The 22,995-nt window shown below is 35.6% G+C and overlaps 2 protein-coding genes across 7 annotated transcripts in view; both read right to left on the bottom strand.

Moving 5' to 3' along the window:
• Nucleotides 1–3,855: 3,855 nt before the first annotated feature.
• LOC107219975 overlaps nt 3,856–22,995 on the bottom strand; it is a 55,435-nt gene continuing 36,295 nt past the window's right edge. The window contains exon 6 of the mRNA XM_046744919.1: nt 3,856–7,987. Within this exon, the coding sequence (XP_046600875.1) occupies nt 7,908–7,987 (80 nt within the window). The 3' untranslated portion in view covers nt 3,856–7,907. The remainder of the gene's footprint in view (nt 7,988–22,995) is intronic.
• LOC124295324 lies at nt 13,716–21,517 on the bottom strand. 6 transcript variants are annotated; one of them, XM_046744917.1, is made up of 6 exons: nt 20,900–21,517; nt 19,333–19,404; nt 16,426–16,642; nt 15,424–16,244; nt 14,580–14,749; nt 13,963–14,366 (listed from the first exon to the last, which is right to left on the bottom strand). In XM_046744917.1, the coding sequence occupies exons 3-6, from the start codon at nt 16,625–16,627 to the stop codon at nt 14,324–14,326; spliced, it is 1,236 nt and encodes a 411-aa protein (XP_046600873.1). In that variant the 5' UTR covers nt 16,628–16,642; nt 19,333–19,404; nt 20,900–21,517; the 3' UTR covers nt 13,963–14,323. The 6 variants fall into 6 exon arrangements, 4 of the variants coding, with proteins under 4 accessions (XP_046600873.1, XP_046600871.1, XP_046600872.1 ...); XM_046744915.1 differs by having other exon boundaries at nt 14,580–14,736; nt 20,900–21,505; XM_046744916.1 differs by lacking the exon at nt 19,333–19,404 and having other exon boundaries at nt 14,580–14,736; nt 20,900–21,505.

Raw genomic sequence — 22,995 nt, 5'->3', positions numbered from 1 at the left:
GAAGACTGATAGCCGCTTCGAATTTTCCTACCGTAAATCACGCTCATCGCTTTTATACTTAAAGACGTTATTTATAGTTCGGCTTTGAAACGTTCTGAAGATGAGCGAACAATCAGCCGTGAAAAAAATTTCACGTTATTAACTAACAAGCTAAAGTGCTGTCAAGATAAAGAACGGACGGATTAACGGATCGTTAAAATATTCAAAAAATATTTACATTAACATGATTTTTTTTTGTTTGCATTATCCGATAGTAGAGACGGGATTTTTTATTGGGACCTGGCATTGCCGATCGATCGCAAGTAGATAATTTACGTGGAAATTTCGCACTCGAGACTTTAAACGCGTTATTTCAAAACGCTGTATACTCTTAAAAGAAGAGTTTTCTCAAGCTGTCAGATTCAACTTTTGATACTCCATTCTTCACGCTATTATTCATCTTGCTTCGGAAGCTTTTTTTTTCATTGAAATCTTGTTATTTTATTTATTCAACGAAATAATTGCAGAAAACTAGGCTAAGTTCGATACTTTTTTTCAAATCGCCATTTCGTCAATTTTGATAAAAATAAAAACAAAACGTTCATCTACAATATGAGCAAGTGAATTTTCTTCACTCTGAATTCGAGAAACGTAATGTTTTTTTTCCCGTATCGAGAAAAGATCGTTAGAATAAAATCCAGACTCAGCTAATTTGACATTCAGATTTTAGAATTCGGTTTAACGAATTTTACTTCGTCTTTTTTTTTTGATCAGTCTCTCTTCCCGTTTTCTTACTCATTCCGAATTTTCGAGTAACCAATGTCGAATTTTAGTTGGTCTTTCATCCGAGACGTGAAAAGGTAATTAGCATTCGTCAGAGTTCGAAGGGTGAAAGAGAAGGAAGAACTCGAGTTATTTCCACGGAGAAGCGAATTGATATTCAAACTAGCTCAAGGCTCTTGGTTATCAGATGCCGCGTATACCTTTTACCCACCGTTATACGCGTATACACCCCGGCCATAAACAGCTTAGCTAAATTGCCAATATGAAAGCCAACAATTCCTTTGGCACGCGCCTTTTCGCGGGTGGTTGGGCCGCCGGTAGCTCGTCATTAATTCGGGGCATAGTAGACTCGGGAAACAAAGGGGCTCCCTGCACAATGGAAGTAGCTATTAGGAAGATATCGACTTACCCTTATCAGAGCCAAGGAGAACCTTACACACGCCCCGGGACTCTGCTGTCCGACCTACACGGTCTGGCATCACGTCTCGCCCTCCGAAAGCGATAAGTGATTTTTCCCGTTCAATAGTCGTTCCGATAATCGATAAGTTACTTTTCACGTATATCCAACATTGACGAAGAGTCAGATATTGAAAGTGAAATCGGAATTTCATCGAAAGACTTTCCTCTCGTCGATATGTAAAGATAAAAAAATTGAAGAGTTCGTACTTGAAGGAAAAGAATTTTTATCACCGAGTTTAAACGTGTTCCACAAAAATCGTTCTACTATGTGGATAATTTTTACATTTTCTCTTTTCTTTTACCGTCGTTATTAGAAACGTTCAACGGAACGTGACTTTATATACTTGCATATATTTATATTTTTATTATCTAAGCTGAAGACATGAAAATATGATCAGAAACGTTGAAATTTAATAACAGTTCAACCCTGGTCACTTACTAGGGTTAAATGGAATCTCACTGCTACTAGTTACTAGGAAAAATGATTTACCACGATAATAGCGTGAGGGCATAACCACCAAAAATTATTATTGTTATTTCTTTCCATTCCAATAATTGACGACTTGGATAATCAATGCTCAGAAAATAGACATCCTCGCTTGTATAACTTTGTTTGTATCAATTGTTTATTCGTTTCAGTAGTCCTCGATATAGGGAATGAGTTATTAATTATATAATTGTACTTTCCAAGATCTCATTGCGTCTTCCTTCTCTCAAATATTCGACAAGACTGACGGACTGAGAAGGCTGAACAAGAATCTGTTATTACTTGTCACTCTGGACACATAAGAGCGTAATATAAACACAAACTGTTTAGGTTTGACACGTCGTTCTCATATACAATACAGATTAGTTTTTGTATACACCTTTGTATACACAGGTATATGTGAAACCGACGTTCAAAGTGTTTGCCAAAAAAAAAAAAAAGAAAAATGCCGGTAACGCCCTTCTGTTTTTATCTTTGAAAATTTTCTAATATCATTTCTGGATTTTCGCAAACTTCAATTTATTTATGCGTTTCAGCGGTTTCTAGAGCGATTGCGGATTAAAAAAACTGATTGTTACAACCTTCTGTTTGAATCGTTCTTTTTCATGTGCTTATCAATGGAAAAAGGTCGTATCTGCCTAACGGACGGTCTTTTGCGTTTATATTTTCAAACGCTTGATTTTGATTGAATAATACGTTTTGATCATTTTCAGAGCAAATAGCGGGAAAAAAAAATTATCTACCCCTTTGGCACTGAAATCGCATTTTTGGCGGTTGTGGCCTTCCACGTATATATACACTGCTTGTGAGAAGAATTTCATTTGTTACAGTAACTAGAAAAATTAAGTAAAACAGGTATCGTTTAAAACAGTGTTTGAATATTGTTGGGATTACAAAAAACGAGCTATTATCGATCCTTTTTTGGTAATTGCAACGCAAAATCAGTTTCTGATGTTTACTCTACTTTTTTAGTCAAGCAAGGCTTTAACGTCAATTTATTCTCGCACAAGCATTAAATTTTCGCAACAGTTGCGAGAAAATGTAGCAGCAGCGATCGTAATGAGAAAGAATAGTGACGGATACTAGACTTTCCGGTAACAGCTACAAAACTAATTTTTATTATCTACCCAGTACTATATTTTTCGATTCTGGCAAACAATGAAAATAGTTGAGGACTCAGCGGTAACCCCAACTAAAAATTTCTCTCAGCGTACCATCAGACATGCGATATACTTTGGTATAATTTCCCGCGAAAATTTGGGCGGGTAAATAACGGTTTTCGGGGTGCAAGGTTGAATTGCACAAAGAGGGAGAAACCGGAGTCGTTTTACCTTTGAGTCGGGAGCCGGATAGCAGGTTATATATATTTCAAGAAAATATGTTAGGGGTACGCGTAGGCGGGTAAGGCAAACGTTGAGGTTGACAGATTTGGCCAATTTGCATATCTTTTGTGCGAACTGTGCCCGGTTTTTGAGCATGCGGAAAAATAAGCACGCGGTTCGTTTTACGGGCACCCGAGCTTTTACATGCGGCCCGGTTCTCCGGGGCTAGAAAACAAAGCTTCGTTATACGCTTGTCTATTTGCTTATATTTTTCCTCTCCGCCTAGTTCTGTTATTCTCCTTTGTTTCTAACTCTCTGCTTTCACCCTTCCGACCCTTAAAAATTCACGGTAAAAATTTCGCATTATGCGAATTGGCAGCTTTTACCCATCGTGGTTCTATTTGTTTTATGACAAAATCATCCTGTGTTTCTATGAAATTATTGTACTATTCGTAAGCATAAGCAGATCTGTGAATATATCTGCACAAATAAATTATACCGAAATTATAAACAAAACATTGAATATCGATGCGTTGTTACGGATCTCTTCAAAATTATTAAAAATCTACAAGTTTTGTTCGATTTTACTTTACAACGGCTCGTTTTATGCAATGCATCTTTTTTTACTAATCAATTGAACGTTGATTTTTGATAATTGTAATGAATATCGGCGTGATGTTGTAAAATTGGAAATTCAAAGATGAAAAGAAACTTGTTTCAGCATGGAATAAGAATAATCTGATAAATCCTAAATGCACGAGGATCTCGTACCTATTATAATATAGATTGCGAAAAAGTATACAGTATAATAAACAAACATAAACCCTCGAAAAAAAAATTTGTTTTCACTGGAATCCTATTCATCGCTTCAACTCCATTATTTATTATTATTCCAATATAGGTACTAAGAGCAGTTGGACGTGGAAAAGGTATTATTCGAACGGTAAAAGGAAGTCCAGTTGGAGTGGAATTGATGGCTCGATAAAGAAACATGGCCGACGATTAATCGCCGGTTAGAAACGTATTCGTGAAAGCGATTAAGATATGCCACTTGCCCAACTCACCTGCACGTATGCCAGCCGCTCGGCAGGCGTCGATCTCTGTCGATTTTCCCGAGTGAATGCGAGCACAACACGAATATCCGAAGATGGATGTGAACTTGACCGATAATGCGTGTTTACTTATTCATCGTTCTATTCCGAGATAATTATAACACGCGTAGGCATGAACGTTTATTTATTTATTTTTTTTTATCACTTTTTCTAATGCCGTTTGTCTCTCAATTTTTTCAGAACTAATATTTCGCATGTTATAATCAGAACGAGAGGGGCGTAAATTGACGGCATTTTCTGACCGTCATAATTATTGTAATACAAGTAATAAGAAATATATATAAACCGAACAATATCTTTTAGAATTTACTTGCAATCTTCCCGCTCGATATAATTTGTATTAAATCATCTTCCTGGTGACGTTTTTTTTTTTTTTTCTCATCCGCACGAATAAATTTTCCTCGAATTTCACTTCTTCGAAGCTTTTTCATTTCTCAGTAACATCTTGCATATTTATCGCCATTTCCTGTGGTTAAACGTCAGGTGTTTTACTCGTTATAACGACGCGAACGATGAATTTTATTAACGTAATGGAGATGGGGGACACAGGACAGACCTTGGCTCGACTGAATTATTAGATCTGATATCGTCCCGGTGTTTTTTTAGTTACATACTTTTTATTTGTCATAATATCTGAGAATAACCAACGAACTTCAAGTTGGCAAGATCAACATGCATGCAAATTGTTTCGTAAAATTGACAAATTGTTATTTCCCACCATGCATCACGTGCAGATGGATATATAATATTACTGCTGATAAAAGCGTAATAAATTTAGCTCGGTTGCGTTACCGCGATTAATTAAACTCTCGGAATTACACGATTTATCTTTCTTCCCTTCTTTTTTTTTTTCTTTTGCGATACACGCAGCGATCACGTATTCGAAGAGACAATGCGGCTTTTCCTTTCGACGCTGCTTGTGTCTTTTTTTTTTTTTTACCGGTCACGCCGTGCGAATTACAAGGATGAAAATAGACTCTTCTGCATTCCCCTAGACGCAAATAAATTTGACGAAATCTCCAAGGCGATCCGGGCAATCACTCTTCGACTCCGTATTATTTTTGTCAAATTGTTCGTTTATTTCATTTGATTATTCAGCAGAGGATCTGAACATTTACACTAGCATATGAATAACATGAAATATATATTATATTATATAATATATATAACATATATTATATTATTGTTTACGAAAAAGTCGACGATGAAACGCGGTGATCATTTGTGTGAGAAAAGTCGCTATAAATGAATAGTTATTGTTTTTTTTCGCAACCATATCACCTCACCTTGTGTTTAATATTCCGCGTAAATACGATAAACGACGCGATAAATATTTAATTATCGCACTCACGTGACATAGATGCACACAGATATATTGTACAGTATTGAATATCTATACACATATACAATATGTATATTTATTTATGCATATAGCGTGACACGGCTTGGTATTTTGAATGTAAAATATACATGTATATATATATATGTATACATATACATATATATCATATATTCTCGCATAATTTTCTCTTCTTTTATATATATACCATAGGCTATATTATTTAACAATCGTTATTCACTCTGGAAATATAGAAAATCGAATTACAAGTGTTAATAATTTTATAAATTATAATCGTAATATGTCCTGTGGTCGTATAATACATACCTATGTTAAACATGTACATGGTTATTATATTTTTAACAAATTAATACCTATGTATACTTATTATTATTATTATTATAACCACTTATCACGAAATGACCGAAAATGACGTCTTCGATAATTCAAATTACTTTTGAACGAGGCCGGTCAAGCCTTGATCAATTAGCTTCGCACATGTATATCTATTATCTATACATATATATATATTCATGGTGAAATAGTTTTTTTTATTTAGCCAAATTCTGATTTTAAAATATGTCACTTTTCGTCTTATCGCTCGATCGAATTACATCGGCCGTAATTGATTTTGAAGTTTACTTTCAAAATGACGACAGGATTGATTTCTTTTTCTTTCGTCTTTTGCACTTTTCAATCTACAGTGTCAATCAAAGTATTAGCCAATTATTTACAGTTAAGTAGCTTTACATAACAGTTTTTGCAATTCTTTCGTTAGCGTAACTGAAATTATCGATTTTATTAACCGGACGATTGGAATTTTATTTCTAATTCTTATCTCACGATTATAGCTCGTTTACGTTAGTTTGAAATTTACGAAACTTGAGTATCACGAATTCGTGTTGTTGCCATTCGAATCACGATCCGTTATATAATCGACAAGTAAATTTAGCACCCTGTATTCTGTACATTCATATCCCCCTTCATTTATTATTCATCATTTCTCTTTAACGAATGTTTGTTTTCGCTTGATTTTCATCTTTAATTTACATTAATTAATTTAAGAATTCCGTTATTTTCGTTATCATTGTCCAAGCAAGCCAATCATTCATTAAATGTATCGTATAATTTCACCATTTTTATTATACATATATTTTTATACTCCCTTTAAAGCATTTCCATTTTAATCATCATTTTTACACACAGAGATATTGGCGTTGTAATTTTCGCATTTAAGCCTATACATGTAATAAATTTTTTATATTATCGGTATACATTTATCGGAGTTGAAACAGGACCACGTAATATAGAGAATATTTATCTCTCCTAATTTTACAATTATACGAATGAATGAATGGCCTCGATTCAATTTTACATATCTATATGTCAAATTTTATATTTACACGACACGTATGCAAGCAAATATTTCTGTCAATATACAAATCGATGATTGAAAAGTACGAAAAATCTAATCACTTGATTCCACATTTTTAAATCTTGAGTCCCGCAGCTATGTACGTAAATAATCAAATTTTACGCCAGAAAAAATAGATCAACGCCTGAAGAATTGCATCCTGAAAATATTAGAGATCATAATAGGATCTTTTTTCAATCGACTCTGAGAAATTTGAAATTCAAACTGGAAATTTTCTATCGGCTGGCCTAGAAATGTTCAGTAAATTAAGTCACCTTACGAATTACATCACCTCGATACATTCGTCTTTAATATTGTCATTCAGAGTAAAATCTTCTATCTGTATTTACCAAAGACGTAAATTTAAAATGTTTAATACTGAAAAATTGATCGATATTTCCAGTAAAATTTACTAATTTTAAGTTAAACTCATAGTGTTTATTTAGGCCGGGAAAATTATTTGAAACGTCGATCGTCGATAATAAAAGTAAAGTGTTTTTTTAGGCATTAAATATTATCCGTGAATCGTTTTCACGACATTGGACAATTTTTATTTATTTATTTATTTTTTTTTTTATTCAATACATAAATTTCTGCTCGTTTCTTGCATATTTATTCCAACTTTTACATTCACTCGGGTAAGATTGTTGGAATTAGCTATTATACTCGTCGATTTTTCGCGTGAGAAGGAAAAAATACAATATTGAAAAATTACGTCGAAAAATGAACACCCGAGTAAAAACCTGACACGTTAATCTATAGGAACAAATCGCCTCCGATAACTTCAGTCCTTGCGCGATTGCAAGCGTTACAGTGATAAAGGATTTATAAAATTCCGTCGCAACTGCGGGCATATATATATATATATTTTTTTTCTTCCAGACGCAAAAAATCACACCCGGTCTTGCGAAAAGTTTGCACACCCCTTTTCTTCCCACTAAATTCAGCCCGATAAAAATACACGTCTTTACCACTCGTTCGCATTATCAGGATCACTAGCATGAACAGATCACTATTGATTACCAGCAAAGAGGATTAGAACAGCGAAGATGGCTGCAAGGAAGAAAGTTCGAGGCAGCCGAGCGTCACAGCCTGAAACAGAAAAATTTATCCCTTCGTCATTTGTCCAAAATTACCAAAAAAAAGAGTAGAAAATTTGAATTTTATTTACTCCGAATAAGCAAAGCACAGAATGTGAAAATACGGAGAAATGAAAGTTACAAAATTTAAAATTGAGAGCGACTGATACTTCGAACAGCCGAGTAAACGGTAGAAGTTAGCGAACATCAAAGTTCAGAGGGAGCTCAATCTCGATTCGAAAAATGCAGAAGGATCAGAATAATCGTGAGAGGACGAAATACAGAATCTACTGAGAATTCGGAATTTGTGAAATTCGTCAACTCGAAGCCAGTTTTATCAAGATTATTTCATTGTATCGGACAATCGTTCGTGTCATCGAAGAAAAAAAGAACGCAAATGAAAAGGCAACATAGTTTTAATAACATTTAAACGGTACATCTTTTTCCCCGTACGTTCAATTTATTCAAGACGCTGTTACATTAAATCGTTTTCCTCATTCGTTTCGCTTCGGCAGCGTAACGCCATCTATTAGCTGAAACTGGTAACGTTGGAAAGAATAAACTTGTCTCTAACGTTTTGCATTCTTTAGGTATTTTGTCCATTCTGTCTTACCGTGTTACGGAATTTTGACATTTCGAGTCTTTGATCAGTCGTTATTGATAAATTCGGATTCGTAAATTTTCGAAAAAGGCACGAGTCTGAAAATTGAAAAATTATCTTGACACTCTTCGGTATTTTCACAATTTGATGATGCCCTTCGTAATCTTGCACATCTCGAAGAAAAAAAAAAAAATTGTCGGTATAAATTTATTCATACATGTTTGCGTTCTAAATTTTTATTCTTCTGCAAGCCAACTTTTCGCATTTATGGTCCTTATACGTTTTCAACTGTCGGTAATTTGACTCTCGGGATATCGTCCCGTCGAATTTTCGGTCTTTCCCAATTTTCCACCCCACCCTTCCAAAGGCAGATATCGGGAATCCGGGATGACCGGAAGCAACGAAACACTCGAGAGGGACGATCCTCGATATCTTTTATCTCTTCCTGTCCCGTGACTCGATCGACCCTCTCGGGACTGGGAGAAACCCGGAGTAAACAGGGACTCGGGGAAAATTGCCGGCCAACCGTGAACCAGATATGATAACATCACCCTCCTCGCTCCTTCATCCACGATTTTCCCCTACCTTGAACCATTTGCCTTCTACTCGATTCCGCTTCAATTACTGCGGATAGAACTATGATTGAAAGAAAATATTCTCAAGGTATCCGCAAGTGGAATTGCCGCGCAATTAGCATCGGATTTTAACTTATCGGGATATTTGTACAGATGTTAAATATTTGCAAGAATTTAACGCGATTCGTAAGTTTCACGGATATAACGTAAGTAAGTTAGTTAATTCTGCTGACACGTTTTTTTTTCACGCAGGTGTAACTTTCGTTTTCAATAATTGAAGAGGAGAATTAAAAAGATTACAAGTGCAACAAATTTTACTCACAGTCGTTTATAATTCTCCGCTTTAACTGTCCGTAAGTGAATTAGCAGAGTTTTGTGGCAGTTTTGAGAAAATCTTAATGTACAGTAACGTGGGTGTTTTGTACAGGTGTTCAAATATGTTTGATCAGGTTGCCAGCTTCGATTGGCTCGAGACTAATTTCAATCCTTCATGTTTTCACTGGTTTTATTTTCTACGGGTAAAAATTGACCAGATCATTCGTCACTGATTTGTAAATTTCGAGGAAATCTATTAAACTCCCAGGTTTGAAGTGAACGTAGTTCAAAGATTCGCGATAAATTCACCTAATTAGATTTACGATTCGATCGTGACAATAAACAAAAATTCTACCTCAACGAACGAGGGTTAAAAAAATCTCCAATTAGGTTGTCAGGCATATCCTGATTTACAGAAAACGAAACTGTAGTATCAAAATGATCCGAAAAATATTCAACTACTCGAAAAACCGATTCATAAATACTACTGGCTCTGAGTAAACCGGATTTCGAACCCGCTTATTTAGCTGGGACCGGATGATCAGCGGTGCTAGGCGATTATCGAATCCCCTAAATCTTTCCGGGTAGCATCCGGGGCTCAAATCCAGGGGATTGATCCGTCGGTAGAAATACAGAGGGTGAAAATGAGCGAAGGGATCGAGTATGATGTACTGGTAATTCGTTAGAAACTGATGAGCATCGGAGTAATAAAGATGGATCAAAGATGTGACAAAGTACAAAGCTGCCCAAAATCACATTGCGAAGGGAATAAAACCCAGAAAAAAATTACCGAGTTTCTAGACAAGGGAAAAAGTGTCTTGAACTTGAACTAACCGGCAAAAAATCAGATAAATTTCACTTTGACGGAAGAAATTATCAGCGTGCAGCTATGATAACGAATATTATCAGTTCGATTGAAAAAATTTGCTATCGATCTAAGAAAATTGATTTATTGTAGATATTCGATGAGATATTTATTCGATTTCATATCGTGACGCACGTTAAATATTCGGAAAATATTTACTCGACTTGAACAAATGTTGATTGATTGATTTTTTGAAATTTTTTATTCCATTTTCTACCGTTAAAATAAATTTAACGACACAGGCTGCAAATTAACTCATTTGTGTAAAGGAATTGAGAAAGTTTACTGATAAGTCGTCAAATGGATTTGTTATTTTTTCACACAAAGTGGAAGATTTCATGGAAACAAATGCATTAAAATTATTTATTATCTAACCTATTAAAATTCAGCAATTCTTAATCTACAGTTTCTTTGTTTTCAGAGAAAAAAGGAAGTTATTGTAATCTCTGAGGAAATGAAAAGTTCAAATCTCCACGTTTTGAAGCTTAGAGGATCACCCCCAACCATTTTCAGTTAGACAACTTTTTTGTCCGACGATATCTCGAGAACGAGTAACCGGATTTTTATGATTTTGATCTCAATCGCCGTGGACTTCTCAAACTTAGAACTGATCAGATTTTCGCATTGATCGATTCGGTGCTTTTTTAATTGTTTAAATACTAAAATGCAAAAAAAAAAAAAAAAACAAATGATCATATATTGAGAACGGATCAATGGATTTGAATGAAAATTGGTACTGAGTAGGTTTTCGGGTCGCTAATCACGAATCTTAGGTCGGATTTACGAAATTGGAAATCGAATTGAAATGGCGGAGAAAATCTAACGCAGTTCCGATTTTGGTAAAAATTGGTAATTGGATAAAAAATCCAAGCTCATACTTCAAAAATTTGTAATTTTCGATCAAAGAAACCGTCATATTTTCACGCCACATGTTGTCCCACTACAAAATCGTTAATTGCGAATCTGAATTTGTAGTTTGAAATTCAAATTTGATAATGTTCTTATTTTTCTCCACAAACTTGGAACCTGCAGTGCGAGAACGGTAATTTAAAAAGCTGGCTCACGGCCAGTCCAAAGTCGTTTGCTTCCGTCATCGTTGGTGCGTCAAGACGTAGTCTAGTCCAAAAAGCTTCCGACTTTATTTCTCCTTATTTATTCGAGGCAATGCCGCCCTCTGCTCACTCTTTCTTCCCCCCTCCCTCATCTCATCCTGCTTCTCGCGCAGCGATAATAACTCGACGTCGCGTTGTCACCGCAGCTATTAGGGGCGCAAACCGCGCCCCAAATAGCGGACAGTGCGTGTTGCGTACTTTTTCGCTGGAATCACACCGCTCCCGGGGGCTATTAAGTCATTTCCGGCTTTCGGACGCGGCCCGGATTCCACGTCGGACGGAATCTTCCCCTATTTCGATCTTTTTTTTTTTTTCTCTAGCCTCGAGGGTTTTATTCCCTCGCCATTTGCCGGAAATACCCTGCAAAGATGAGCCAAACATCCAGGGTAGACGGAAAGAAAAATGTTGTAGATTTTACATCCCCCCCCTCTGGTGAATGTATGGAAAGCAATGTTTTTGAGTCAAAGCTACAGCAATTATGGCAAGATTTACAAATCTAATAACAAAATTTACGAAACCAATAGTAAGAGTTTCAATATGTTTAGGTAGATATCTGTCGAAATCTATGTAAGGGCAGGGTTGAAGTTTTGAATTTGAAAAGTTCCGAAAGCGCCTAATTACGAATCATTTGGTGGCGAAACTTGATTTAAGGAGATCAAACTTTTACGAAACAACAAAGTTTCGAATTTTTGGAAACCCGACGGCTTAAAGTTCCGAAATTCAAGTGACGATAGAGCAAAGTTTCGAACTTTTCAAAATCGGAATTTCAACCCCGCCTCTTGATGTAAATTTGACTCCAAAAAAATCCATATATTCACCACACCAGATGTAAAATCTACGTTACATTTTTTTCGGTGTTTACGCATGAATCAGGTAAAGTACAGGTGTGAATTTTTTTCATCATAGCTAAAAGGAAAAATCGAAATCATACTCTCATAATTTCTATAAGAATCTTCAAGTTTTATTGTGAAGGAAAATTAGTTTTTTCAAATCCCCAATTACTTCGATCTAAAGCAAAAACGAACGTTTTTAAAGTATTCAAACTTTCTTTGATTTAACAACATGCAAAAAATATGCTTTCCCATTTTTTTAAGAAAGATTGCTCGGATTCGACCGAGTGAATCAGTTCTCCGAATTAATTACCATCGTTCGGATGTATTCGTACAGTTAATGACTCGTATTAGTGAGACGAAAAATTTATTCACGTAGGTATCTTCAACAAAACAATTACGAATACTCTACGTATTACCTCAAATGAAACGAGCATTTGGCGTTTGTTCATCTGTGTAAGAAAAAACTTGTTTAATTTAAGTATACTTCTATCTGAGTGGATGATTCACAGGTATTCGAGTCGAACGTTAATTAAATAAACAAGGAGTGGCGTAGTTCGTGTATCGCTGCGTCACGCGCGACAATTGTCGTTAGAAAAAATTACACAAACGAACAAATTTTAATCCTTTATCTCTCGTCGATTCTCGCATCGCTTTTTTTCCTCCGTTTTTACTCCTCTCCTCTTTCCACAATTTAAGCTGTAAATTTTTTGTTTCAGGTACTTTTCTTTTTTTTTTTTTCTTTTGGTTTTTTGTTTTTCGTTGCCTCGCTTGCTCGTGTTTGGGTTAGTCATCGGCCCCGCTTTAATCCTTTATGAATAATGGAACGATCGAATCAACTCGCCGCGTTATTTATTTCTGTGGATATAATACGTATGGCATACAGTTTCGTATCTTTTTTATTTATATCTCCGACACGAGCGACTAACGTTCACTCGTTCGAATGAAAAATTTCCTTTGAACCGTTTTCCACACCTCGCATCCCGGTTTCGCGAAAATACTAATATTGTCGGTACTACAAAAGATGAGTAATAAAGGAAGTAAAGAACGGGAATCGAAACGGTTTTTACGAGAGAATGAAATAACTGCCCAATAAACAATGCCAGTATATAAAGCGTATGAAATTCGTCAAAAAAGAACGTTTTATTCTGTAGAATAAACGTGCAGCACCTACGTATTTTATTGCGAAGAATGTCCGCCGTGATTTCGGTTTATTAAACGTTTTTGGTGGACGTCTTACGATAGTTGTTCATATGCAAATTTTATACGTTTGAAACCAAACATTTATAAATCGTATCTCAATTTGTTGATAAAACGTATCGAAAATCCGTTATTTTAATATTTATGGTAATCGTCTAATATTTGGATATTGATGACTACTAAGAGACGTTTCGCAAGTACGTTTTAAAACTCAAATTATGAAGGAAATTTTTTCTATTAAAATGTGTTGACAATGTCCGTTTAACTAACGTGACAAAATGTTTTCTGTTAATGACGCTTTAATCTTTCATTATTTATGTCTAAACGAATATTATACAGTGTTAAAAAACGTTTTTAATTGGACCTCTAGACTTGAATACATAACGTATCTTGGATGTGTAATTGAAAGCGTATATAGTACACTGCTATAGAGGAAGATCATTTCACGTTAGCTAGAAACAAGTCTGGGTTGAGTTAGAAAGCGTACGAATTTAGTTTATATATGTGAATCGATTTTATTATATCTTTGTTAGAACGTTACACAAATATCTTATATCTATAAATACTCATTTATCAAAAAAAAAGGTACATCTTGTAGCTCATAGACACAGCTCAACCTACACTATACTTTCGTCTTCACGGTAGTTACAACTAACAGAAAACGCTAAGAATATTACACTTATATCAGAAATATTTATATGCCTGTATGATTTGTACTTTTATATGACTGTTTTTAAAATTAGTTGACGTTTACCACAGTTTCTTAGCCCTTCTTTCGTACATAGGTATGCCGTGATCGAGCTAGTTTTAACCAGTCTTTCACGGCACACGAAACACTGGTTTCGGTTGCATCACCAATTTCCTTCTTGCCAAGAAAGGTTTGTTTCACAGCCTCTGAGAAAAAATACATCAAAAGGAAGGTACAATATCACGATATTGATAACTGATAAGGAATAATTTCAATGTAAATTGTGATGAATCTCGAATATATTGGGAAAAAAGTTAACAGTTTGCATAATTTGAATAATAATGTGTGAATAATATTGTTTTCACACGATAAATCCAAGTAATAACTGTTTCTCGAAAATTTCATGAATTATTCATTACCGTAAACAGTTTCCATTGTCAATGTCTTTTGAAATGAGACTTTGTCCCTCCCTGCCCAATTGAATTGCATCGCTAATTCGTTTGTGAGTAGTGACCTCATTATAGCCAACACACATTGGCGACCGCTTGTCCCTCCAATAGAAGCCAGTTTCCCGGTCTGCAACAAAATACTAAAATGAATGAATGTCGAATTGAATTCAAAATATTCTTACTGTTATCAACATCGATAACAATTTTGACTAGTTGGAGATTGTCGATTCCTAATATTTTTTCAGCATTTTTTAACGTTAACCCTCTCGATCAGACCGAGACCGATTTCATGTTGAATGAAAATCTCTCACCATATTGATATTTCGATGGGTGAAAGCAGTTTACCTCAGGGTTTAGGAGTATCTATAAGGCCATCTGACCTTGCTTAATGGAACTATGCAGTTAGAACCCTGACCTTGCGACCGATACAGTTTTATGAAGCCTCAAAGTGCGTGTTGCGTAGAAGCAACATACGGTCCGAGAGGGTTAAAACGTTACGAACCGCAATTCTGTATGCCTGTAGTAATTTTCATTATTCCTTTGCAGTCAACACATACCGAGCGTATTCTTCAATGAGAGACAACCCCCTCCCTAGTGCTAAGCCAACTCAGGCACATGACGCGTACGTGAAGTTCGGTCGAGTGGAGACTAACATGGCCACTGGCATTCTATCCCCTCCCGGCCGAGCCTCATGTGCCTGTGTTGGTTTGCGCTAGGGAGGGGGTTGGCCCTCATTGAAGAATACGCTCGGTATTAGTACCTATCCGTATGTCATGACATACATATTTTGAATATGATTGCAAGGTCTACTCACTAAATAAGTTCGATGCTCTTCGGATTTCAGGATATTTTCGAGGTTGGAGAAGTCTTCCATGGAGTTAAGAGGAAGTTTTGGGAATTCGGCTGGTTTCTTTGTTACGTCGATGCTGACTTCCTTCTGTTTTGAGAAGATTTTACGTAGTAGCAGATGGTTTTGTTCAGTGTAGGATTTAATGTGTTCTAAATACTGCAGAGTTTTTTCTTCAAAGGTATTCTGTTCGCGTGATGTGGTCGGGGTTGAAGGTTCAAGTTGTGAAAAGGATCTTGATAAGTCATATTGCGTGGTAGACCTGATGATCCTACTAGAAATGTTTCTATTTGATGTTTCATATCCAGACAACTGATTCGGTGACTCATGGGAATTATCATTATACTGGTGCTGTACGATCTTGTGGGCCAAGTTTTTCTTTGGTGTCTGATTTTTGGTAGATCCTTTGGCTGAGTTAATGTAGCGAGTATTCTTATTACGGTTAGAAGTCGATTCATCGACTTCGGACGGTGGCAAATTCTCGTCAGCTGAAGAGGTGTAACCTAAACTACTTGAACTTTCACGAGAACGCTTCGTTTTTTTTTTTTTGTTACTAACGTGTCGATTTTTAGCCTTCTTCTTGTCGGTTTTGTGTTTACGTTTTTTCTTTTGCGGCTCAGGTTCGACATCATCACTGTTCGTAGCTTCATTCTCGTCCACGTCATTGGTAATATCTTGCTGAGGTATTACAGTGGATTTTTTAGCGATGTTGCGAATTATTCCGGATTCATCGGACGTGCCCAGCTCCAGTAGGCGCGCCATCGTTGCTTCGGTGTCGTGGTAGTCATCTGTTAGTTAATCAAGGAATATCAATCAATACCGAATGCTCATTGATTAGCAAAATTAATCACAAATGTACAATATGATCAAAATATATCGTCGTAACTCTTATCCAAGTGAAAATTAATATGATTGAAACATTCAATCCGTATACAATTGTAAAAAAAAGTTCTACGTTCCAATAATCACCTCCGGTATGCAGTACTTTGTGAATGGCAAACTTTGGCCATGTTTTTTCATAGGCAGCCTTTGATTTTACAAGTTTTGTAAAATGATCTTCAGTTTTTGTCCGTGGCCAGTAACATTGGGTGTTGTTTTCGACCAGCCAAAGAACTGGTACCAATGCGCATTCTCTATCTTCGCCAACCAAGAATTCAATCACCGCATACATAGTTCTGCAGCACGACTGAGTAAAAACATCGTTAAATGTATCATATTCTCTAGTCTGGTGTATAAATTTATATTTGATCAAAATTCAAGCACTTTTATTCCACTCTGAGCAAAAAGTGCCAGTTTAAAAGTTTTTAATTAGGACATCAACATAGGAATATGCAAGGTAGTATATAAGTTAAAAGATGAATCGATCATGAAACATTATGAAGATTTTGGGAACGCATGTCTAACCAATACTTGAACGTCAATGTGACGTACAAAACTATAATAAATCAGCTCAAAAGTGATGTTATGAACATATGGTAGAGTTGGGTATATTGGACTACTAGGTAAATTAGACTCGGCATATACGGTATATGGTAATAGGTATACGATAATGTTATTTTTTGCTAAACATCTCAATTGAAGCAAACTTTTAATATAAAAGAGATAATGAACCTACGATTCTCGGGAATGTGTGCGAGGTAGACATAGACATACTATACATGTCTTGAACGAATCCCTCTTCCTCGTACACATTGCCGAGAATCGTAGGTTCATCATCTGTTTTTTGTCGAGAGCTCGTTTCGTTGAGATGTTTAACAAAAAATAAAAATTTTATTTCATTTCGTGTAGTATCGGAGTTACTGCGAAACCATCTTTAAATGGAAGACAGACGAATTTATGTAATATATCATCGACGCGATAAGATTTCGCTACGTTGAAACTTCTTACGAAAAAAATCCCTAGTTTGGAAGATTTAATAGGTTTCTGATAAAGGTCTCGCTTGTACTTGAACGGAGTACCTATAATTCTATATTCTCCGGCAATGAAAAGGATTGATTTGATCACTAATATTTCTGTCCCACAAGCTACTACATTATCCGGCCTTTTTATTGATATTTTGAATTTTTTCGTTTCCAGAGCCTGACATTCACGAGAATTTCCAATAAATTTGGGTTTAGGAATAAATTTTTCCTGACAATTAGTTTTACGAATAGAACTTAGTTCTTCAAGTCGATTACTCAGCTGCTGCAGCGGCAAGCGTTTCGATCGAATAAGTCGTTTCAAATGGCCCAAATGATTTTCATACACAAAGCAACTGTATTCTTCTAATGGGCCAAATCGTTCTACGTCGTCTATGACATGCAGCAGCGAATGTACATTATATACGACAAAGTTTTGTCCGTATATCTTAGCACCTTGAGTAACGAATTTTTCGATCATATCTTGCGCGATGTTTCGAAAACGCGAGAACAAGGCTGTATTCGATAGAATATACACGGCGGCAGACAATAATAAAAAATGTTTGTACTTTTTTCGATCTAGCACATCCCGCATTACAACAGGGCCGGAATATAACAAGAAAAATCTAAATTCTGTCGCTTTCCATCGATGCAAATCCAAAAATCCACGGGGCTTTCGAGGAAACTCTGCCGGAACATATCGCGCCAATAGTTTCATTATACGTTCAATTTCTAACAAAATATCCTTAGACAATTTGCAATCACGTGAACCCTCGACCCAGTATTTAAGGAGCAACCTCTTCAAAATTCCCAGGTAGATTAAATGCATGGGATCTAAAGGAAATTGGGAGACTAGTCCCACGTAAAGATCTAAAAGAGGCGAACGTCCTTTAACGTGACGATCGTTTTCACTAGGTGCAACAAAATCACTATCTTTTCGCTTCTGGAATTCGGTGTCACATGGATAACACAGTTTACGGTTGAGATGAACTGCGCGAATCTTACACCTCTCGCAAGCATCCTTACCCGAATGTCCTAAACACATTTTCAACATAGATCTCGCGGGCGCGTCACACGCGAATAAACCAACTCTGACAAAGTATTTGGTGCCATTAAACTCAAAACCATTGGTGCTTAAACGTGACGTTTCTTTAATTAAATCTCGTAAATATGAAGATAGTGGCATCGGTTTACCCGTACCATAATAAACACCAATTACAAATGGGCTATCATCGATCATTGAAATACTGCGTCCCAAAATTGGCCAAAATGATGTTCCGCTACTTTTATAAACGGGAATCCCATCAATATTAAAATCAACTCGCAACGTATGTTCAGGTGACAGTCCTTTTTTGAGACCTGACTCGAGTTTTTGTCTCAAGCATTTCTCCAAACCGAAATAACACATTTCTCCGTTGTCTAAATTTAACGTTTCAATACGTCGTGACGTGTGAAGTAGAGTCCTAGCACTTAAGGGTAAGATAGGATGTGCTGGTTTCAATAATGCTAGCAATTGATCGATCGCGTTATGTGTGATGTTATTTGAAGATGCCCAGTCGCGCAAATTTTCAACAAAGTTCGTTTCATCATCTAAATGCACTTCATCGCTGACGGAACTTGAATTATCTTCAGAACTGTACAACGTAGCTTTGATGCTATCTATGTCACTTTCGATGTCTTTGAAATCTTTATTATCGCGGTTCGAATTAGAGTTTTCTTCATTCTGTTCATTACTTTGATGGATATGATCAACATCATAATCGCTATCTATAGAGTGCACATATTCTCCGATACAAGACACATGTTCATGACTAGCATCTTTTAATTGTGATTTCGTAAGGTGCTCGAGTGCACAATTATTGCCTGCAATACTCAGTAATACTTTACGAGTATTTATAGCTGTTTTGCGACGCAAATGTCGTTTACTCAGAACTTTTAAATCATGAGGCATGTTATAAAACTAAATAATAATACACACCAGACAAGAAATGATGTACGCTTTAACGTGCTTGCCTTATTTGTCGTAAATATCCGCACACCACTCTGAAAACTAAAAGTTAAATGAACCTAATGAACGTAGTACGTGAGTCAATACAGAAGATTCATAGCAATAAAGCTTTTACACGAGTTAGCGCAACAATTTATATAAAATTTTATTGAAAATTAAGTAATTTGATCAAAAATGCTGTTTCGTGTATATTTTCTTGGATTTGGGCTAAATAAATATTAAAAAGGCATTTGTAGCCGAACAATTTTGTAAACACGAATAAAAAACGTGGTCAGCTACCCATCGAACGTATATAATACGCAGGTAATGAGTAGTTTCATTCTATTGGATTTGACTCTGACATTTACCGATAAACGCATAGTATACTCATGATTTACGTTCAGTAGTAGGAATCGTGATATATTTCAGGACTAGATAGTACTGTTACTAATATTATTATTCTATAGTACTTATAGTTCTATGTATCGCTATTTATTGTTACTACAAATTAAACAAGATCGTAGTTTAACGTTGAACCAATTCTGGGCCGATGTCCTGCTTATATTCTAATACTTTTCGAATAGTATATCATGACGCCTACTACTGAACGTAAATCATGAGTATACTATACGTTTATCGGTAAAGATCAAAGTCAAATCCAATGGAATAAAATTACTTGTTACGAATTTCCTGCGTATTATATACGTTTGATGGGTAGATGACCACTATTTTTACCAGTGTTTACAAAATTATTCAGGTGCAAATCCCTTTTTAATATTTATTCAGCCCAAATCCAAGAAAATATACACAAAACAGAATTTTGGATCAAAATACATAATTTTTAATAAACCTCTATATAAGTTGTTGCACTAACTGGTGAAAAAGCTTTATTGCTACGGATCTTCTCTATTGTCTCTATTGTCTAACATGACCGTCTTCTTCTGATGGATAATAATTGTTATTTTCAATTGAAGGGAAAAGAAAATAAAAAATATTGTCAAAATAATATTTCTGTGATTTCGATGGCACAGAAATATTTACGTGGCTGTATTACTATACTTTGTTACTTTGGAAGATGCTACGAGTTCATATGTATGTTATAGATATGTTGAAACGGTATCTAAAAAAATAATAAACACGAAACCGATTTCAAACAATACAGAGCAAAAGTTACTAATAACCGCATGATCACATGGGATGATTATTAACATGAAGTTTTCCTCAAATTCGACAAGAACTAATATAATTAACCTATAATATACGTATCATAGTAAACTTAACACATATAAATAACGTTTAAAAACAGTTCAAAAATATTCATGAACGTTATATAATAAACAATAAACTATTCCATATTTTTATGGTACATCGTTTGGTTTAGAGAAAAAGACGCAGAACATTACACATAGTTTCTTTTGAAGAAAGAAAAGAAAGGAAAGAAAAAAATACAGAAGAGACAGAATTTGAGTTGCAAAACACATTATTTTTTCAACCAAGAATGCTCGATGTATTAAGACAAAATACCACCATATTTGGAAAAATATGTAGTTGTACTTACCAGCGTTATTTAATGACGAATTTGCTTCTTCCGTCTAGGCCGCAGATTAACAATAGCTTCTCACCTTTTTTGCTACACGATCACCGATCGATCCGAGCACCTCCGCATTCGGTTGACGAATAACGCCATAACCAGCGCCTGAGGCCAGTTGCAAGGGTGGGGATGAATATAGGCTCCCAGACAAAGACAAAGATAGAGGAGACGCAAGAGCGACAGAGAGATCGTGCCCAAAAGGGAATCAACTTTGCCATATATGCCCGTGTTATTCCGAGCTGTCCTTGTCTTACCACTCGCTATACTTACACTTACTGTATGAATGCGCGGTCCATGGGATAAGTTCTGTCTCTACATATAATTATTGCGCTCTTACTCTAGCTTGCAGCGTTACCGACGCTGACGCACCAGAGCAGGAGAATAATATATCAGTAGTGACACAATGTATAACGCACAGAACTCCGATAAAATAGCGCGAAAAATAAACGTACAAACGACGTTAAAAATGCGACAGGATATGATGAACGCTTGTTTTAGCAAGTACTCATACAAGATATTGAAGTCTTGACGTAATTCGTGCCAAATAATGAGATTTAATATATTATAATATGATAACCAATATTGTGAAATAATTATAAAAATGTACAATAAATTATTATTCTTGGTACGAAATTATTCACGTTTCGGACACTTCTTTATTCTCTTCCTTTTATTGGTTATATCTATGTTCCATGCACCGGTAAATGAATACAAGATCAGTGTTCAGCTTTAGTTACCACATAATATTGGCATCAAAATAACGGGTAATTAAAGTCCATTTTTCGGAAACTAATTATAAGATAATCAACTGATTTGGCCACCGCTTGGCATCAGGCGGTTCCGCATACATGAATACTAAAAGTGCGTTCATAATCTGAATATTGTACTCAACGTTGAATTTTCCTCAATCGTGTTGAAGTAAAACAAGTATGAACCCATTTGATCAAATATACATATTATACAATTCAATGTATCTTGAAAATAGTCCGATATTGAATAAATTTCATAAACGGTTATTGAACGTAGATCACAAGTAGCAGTAAAACGTGAACAATAATCGTTGAAAAAATACGTTCATCAAACGATGAATATATTTCTGTGCAATAGTGGAAAACCGCAATAATTAAGCGCTTAATTGGGGTTGCTGGTAGTTGTATGATGAATGTACAATATATATATATATATATATATATATATATATATATATTAGGGTGTGTCGAAAATGAACTTTTTTTTTTCTTCGCTCCTACCACTCAAAACTTTAGGTTTTGACATTAAAGAGGTCCTCGTTCAAGGAGGGCGCTGTAGCTTGAAGTTTAGAAGTCGCTCAACGAGGATTTAGGTTTCCCATCTAATTAACACGTAAAAAATATTGTTTTTCGTTCAAAATGATGTCAGGCATCCAAAAAATTGGCGATTTCTGTGCTTCTTGGCTTATTTGAAAGCATGACTCATCCCCTAAACGATGATAGGTCGTTTTTCGACTTACCTTGTACCAATTTTTTTTACGCCACTTTTCGACCACAATAGTCACTTTTTCAAGTTTACAAAGTCTCCAATGTATCAATGAGTTCAAAATGAATTGCTACAAGTATTGATTCTTGATTCGAATATAAATAACCAATTCCAAAAATTAGTGAAACATACAAAATTTCTCAAAATAAACATGGTTTTTTGAATAAAATTGAAGATACGGAATTTACCAATTTTTAGAATTGGTTATTTATATTCGAATCAAGAATCAATACTTGTAGCAATTCATTTTGGACTCATTGATACCTTGGAGACTTTGTAAACTTGAAAAAGTGACTATTGTGGTCGAAAAGTGGCGTAAAAAAAAATTGGAACAAGGTAAGTCGAAAAACGACCTATCATCGTTTAGGGGATGAGTCATGCTTTCAAATAAGCCAAGAAATACAGACATCGCCAATTTTATGGTTGCCTGACATCATTTTGAACGAAAAACAATATTTTTTACGTGTTAATTAGATGGGAAACCTAAATCCTCGTTGAGCGACTTCTAAACTTCAAGCTACAGCGCCCTCCTTGAACGAGGACCTCTT

Source organism: Neodiprion lecontei, chromosome 7 (genome assembly GCF_021901455.1).
Source record: "Neodiprion lecontei isolate iyNeoLeco1 chromosome 7, iyNeoLeco1.1, whole genome shotgun sequence".
NCBI classification, from domain to species: domain Eukaryota; kingdom Metazoa; phylum Arthropoda; class Insecta; order Hymenoptera; family Diprionidae; genus Neodiprion; species Neodiprion lecontei.
This window is presented reverse-complemented; position numbering and strand designations above follow the sequence as displayed.